Here is a 5000-nt window from a genome sequence, read left to right on the forward strand (position 1 = left end):
TTTTTTTTACAATCCTTAGTTGGCATCTTCTTCAGTGAATTTACTATTGATTTAGTTTGAGTTTTTGTTGGCATGCTTTTCATTGTCTGTTAAGACATGGAAGCTATCACTGTTCATGCAAATTACTACCCAATCCCATTTTGTTTTTTGCTTTTTCCAGTTTCCAGTTGATGTTACATGATCAGAGGTTCAGATTTATTACCTCCACGCACTATAGCCATTTGTTAATGGGATGAAAAGCATCGTGATAATCAACCTTAAAACATACACTCTTGCAACAGATGTTTAGTATTGATCAGCTATGACAAAAATTTTTTCCAGAACCTCAAAAGTAAGTAACTAATTTCTTCCTTTAGCTCCGACATGTCTGAATTTTGGTGGTAAATGGTAAAATGTTCAGTGGTGAACCCAACTTATTTAGATTTATGGAGGCTACTTTGTGTTCCAGTTGTAGCTGGACTCTGGCTGGAATTGTTTTATAAGACTGTACTTTCCCTGTTTCTAGACTGCACGTGCTATCATGTAAAAACCCAGATACATATGGTAAAATTGGCTTTCTCCAGAATATTAATAAAAACATTTAAAAGAGGGTTTTGAAGCTACAATTCCAACACTATAACATGTTTGATAAAAATGTATGCCAGACAATATTACACTATAATGAAAATATTGAACATGGATATATTGAAGTAAAGAAGGAATACATGTAAAGCATGTGCATTGTAAGATATGCTAAAACATGAAATGCAAGTCAAAAAAATTAAATATGCAATCAATATAAATGGAGGAGACTGACAAAAGAATTTACTGGAAATATATTGCATGTTGTGCAAAGAGCGCATCATGTTCGAATTAACAGCTGCAGAGGTCACGTACAGTATATGTACAGATGAGAATGTTCTGTGGTAAAATGCATTACATTTCTGCATGGACGCATCATGAATCATGGGAGAGCAGTGGTCAGTCTGATTCAGGGCTCAGGGCTAGATGGTGTTCCAACCGCATGAGAATGCTGATCACATCTTGAAATCATAAATTCACAATCCAGCATTGGGTCATTACTGCATTACTGTCATAACTGCACTGGGATGTGGCTTCTCCTAATGCAGCAACACCTTCAAAAGGAGGCACATTTATAGCATGAGACGATATGACAATGTCTTAAGATCTCATTTACTGTACACTATGAAGATGAAATAACTGCTGGTGAACCACTGTTTTTAGGAGTCCAAATTTCCTGGACTGCTCCAGAGCCTGACGGAAACGTTCATACATTAAGTCTCCAAGTTCGAAAACACCCTTAGTTTGTTTTGCTGAGTAACAACAAAGACATTTGAAATCTGGTGGACATGCACTTCAGTCCAGAAAAATAACTACCAAGAAAAGGCGAAAAAAATGCAATGAATTCTGGGTAACATGGAGAAAAATGTCAACATCTGGCAGCTTGGAAAGCCGAGCACAACAAAACTACAACAACAAAAGTTTGGACTCATGCTCACACTCAACTTCTTAGTAATGTATTCATAGCTGGAAACCACAGAAGAGAGAGACAAGAAGTGCAAGTTTGAACAGAAAGTTCAAAGGACTGGAGCTTTAGAAAAGTGTGTAACCTGACAGGATAGGTTACAGAAACTCTGCATAATAATGAAGCTGCTTGAGTTACTTGGCCTTTCGTCAAAGTTTGCTTATAATTTGGCAGCTTAAAGCAAAGAAATGCAACAAATGAAACGTTTCCACTCTTGGTTCAGACCACAGTAAACAAACTGGAGGCGTGATGTAATGCAGCCAGCGTTAAGAGTCCCCCTTCACTTGTACACCAAAAGGCAGAGCAAGTGACCAACACCGTCAGGGTTAGGGCCCATTCAGACCAGAAGAAGCGGTCTGGTGATTTGCCGCAGGGTTGTGCAGCGGTGGGAGTTGCACTTAAAATGGCCCATTTATGTGACATAATGTTGTGATCTTTAACACGCCAATGTAGCACGATTAGACTTTACCTTTCACAATTATTGTTTTTCCGTCAGACAAATCTCTACATTTCGGAACGCACTTACAGGTAGCTTCATTTCACGGGGACAGAGAGAAAGAAAAGAGACGAGGGTGCGCTTTGTGCTGGAGCTTGTTGGAGGACACAGTCAGCTGTTAAACAAACTCCTGGGCAGTTAAGTGCTGATGTTCCATTTTGTACCCTCATAGCTTTTCAAAAGTTTCGAGTGGCAGCGATAGAGATAGTAATGTTTACGTTTCCTATACAGGACTCTCATCCCTACTAAAAGCAGACTGTCTGACAAGTTTAACAAGTCTGATTGCAGGTTATATGATTGGCCACGTGTAGGATGACGTTGGGTTGCATTTCACCAAAAATGTAATCTATCTCAACTTTTCGCTAATGGCCACTGCGGTTATTTTCAGCCTAAACGCACTACTCCCATTTAAAAAGAATGGGAAAACTTTCATTTTCACATGCCTGCCTGACGTCCGCCTGAGTGTATGCGTGCACGGACTTAGAGGTTTAACTCCCCATGGGGCCAAACATTTTAAAAATGTGTGTTGTCATGGTACTGTTAGGAGCCTCTGATAAAAGCCTTCCCCAACTGGTTTACATTACACACACTGTAAATTTACGCTTGCACGTCTACATGCACACAAAAGGTGGAAAGAGTCAAACGGAGCGAAAAGAGGGCGTTCAGACTTGTGTAACAGCTCAAAGCGAATGGCCAGTGCTGTGTTACAGGATGGGTGATGTTCTTTTAATGAGCCGACCGCAGATATCAGTGTTTGTGGGTTGGGAGGTTGTGTTTACGCAGTGTCTGGGTGACTCGGATCAAAGTTACCGCCATGTGGTCGAGGTGACCCAGTCTCCCCAACAGCCAGACGACAGAACACACAGTGTAAAAGGCTGATAAGGGCTGAACAAATACACGCCAACAAACACACACCTCTCACTTACTCAGTCACTCCCTGTGTGTACGTCTGTTTTCAGACTGTGAAGGAGGACGTGATGAAGGAAAGGAGCGGACTAAATGTGCGTGTTGGATGCATGGGTGTGCGTATGTGTGATTGACAGAGTGAGTGACGGAGAAATGCTGGGAAAGAACAAAAGTGATTGATAACTTTAGATCTTGCACAAAACCATCTGCATAAAGCCATGCAAGATTTTACTTAAAAATGCATTCAGTACTTCTCTTTCATCTATTTACAGTCTTGATTAATAAAGGTTTGGTTCACCCAAATAACAAAAAGCTAGTTTTGTTTTGAGATATCCGTTCATGCCGCCCTTTACTCTGTATAATCCACAGTTTACAGACAGCAGCTTTCATTGAGACTCTTTTTCAGTATAAAGTAAGGAGGTTTGTAGATTGTCCAGAGTAACGGGGATACTGCCTCTGGAAAGATACATTACTGCTGAATCAGTCATTGCTGTGAGCACCACAAGCAAAACACAATTCATATCCATTAGAATGGGATTGTAGCAGAAATTTCAGAGACTGATAAAAAGATAGATAAAAGAGGGATAACAAGATAACACTATTGTACAGTACACAACCAAATACAATCGAGTGGACACACACATGGAGACACACACACACACACACACGCAGAGTTATATTATAGACTGACCCATGGGTTCCAAAACAAATGTTTCCTGAGTGACGGCCAGAGGAGGCTGAATGCCGACGGTCATCTTAGAGGACTGTACAACACAACGGGCCTTCACCTTTAACTAGAGAGAGAAAGACGATAAATAAAAATAAAAAAGGGGGACAAGATGAGACAAGGGGAAGAGAAAAGAAAATATTGAGACAACAGATGAGTCTATAATGATAGCAGGGGAATTGTGCTCATCAATGTGTGTCCTTAGCTCACCTGAACAGTTACTGAAGGGACGGTCAGACCATCGATATCTTGGATCAGAGCTTGCTGCAGACGGAGACAAAGGGAACGATGAGTCTGTCTGTGCGTGCGCGCATACAGTTGTAAACGTGTCAATGTGTCTTTATGTGTTTACCGATGGGCTGTCCATGCTGGAGGACACAGCAACTGTAACAATCAGGTCCTCCTCAGCATCGGTTTTAGCCAGGATGTCTATAACAACAACAGAGGAGTTTTATCCCACAACAACCAGTAATCTGTATTCCTCAGAATATGTTTCACAAATACAGCTGGTTAGGTTCGCAAAATCAGAGCTACTCTGTAGTAGAGTAGTATGCAAACATTATTTAATTGGTCTATAATAAGATGATGATGTTATCATGGGTTATTCGTTTAAGCAGAAATACTACCTATGTTCCCATTAGAGGAATTGAAACTGCCTTTGTTTTTTTTGTCACACTAAGTAAGACACGTTAAGACATCAGTTTGAGAACTGAAGTTCCAGTGACTTGTTTGAGACTCTGGTGCTTTAATCTAATAGGTTTAAACTAATGCAGTCACTCAATCTCTAGTAAAGTATCAGCAGTGTCCTACCCTGAGTCCTGGTGGCCTCTCTGATGAACTTCTGCAGCGTCTTCATCTCAGCATCCACCTGCTCGTAGTCGGCCTCCCTGGCGTCCACCTTGGGCGTGGAGAAGAAGGAGGGGTCCGTACCCATGTAGGAGCACAGGAGATGACCATCAGAGCTCAGGCTGATCACGACTCCTTTTATCTCCCTGAGGAGATGACAATGACATGTAAAACTTTGTACTTATACCTAGTGTGCCTTTTGCTATATGTTAGGAACTAGTCTCTAATTCTCACTAATTCTCTTCTGCAGTTCAAAATTAGCTTAGTTGTTATTAGTTTCTCTCATTTGAAGCTAATGTGCTTGCACTTGATTTTTGCAGTCCAGAGTTTGTACATTCATGGTTGAAAGCACTTTGCTTAGGATAAAAGCGTCAGCTAAATTAAATGTATGTAGTTTGTTGCTTTATAGTTTCTTTTAAAAGATCATTTTTTGGGACTTTTCCCTTTATTGACCGTGGATAGACAGGAAAGGGGGAGAGAGATGGGGGATGACACGCAGC

At 40.8% G+C, this 5000-nt stretch overlaps 1 protein-coding gene across 2 annotated transcripts in view; it reads right to left on the bottom strand.

Annotated features, from left to right (window-relative positions):
* bbs9 (Bardet-Biedl syndrome 9) overlaps nt 1–5000 on the bottom strand; it is a 183155-nt gene that overhangs the window by 147687 nt on the left and 30468 nt on the right. For both annotated transcript variants that reach the window (XM_028581570.1, XM_028581571.1), the window contains exons 10-13: nt 4465–4646; nt 4007–4083; nt 3865–3918; nt 3619–3721 (exon numbers count right to left, since the gene is read on the bottom strand). In XM_028581570.1, coding sequence (XP_028437371.1) covers nt 3619–3721; nt 3865–3918; nt 4007–4083; nt 4465–4646 — 416 coding nt within the window. The remainder of the gene's footprint in view (nt 1–3618; nt 3722–3864; nt 3919–4006; nt 4084–4464; nt 4647–5000) is intronic.

Source organism: Perca flavescens, chromosome 6, assembly GCF_004354835.1.
Source record: "Perca flavescens isolate YP-PL-M2 chromosome 6, PFLA_1.0, whole genome shotgun sequence".
Lineage (NCBI taxonomy): Eukaryota > Metazoa > Chordata > Actinopteri > Perciformes > Percidae > Perca > Perca flavescens.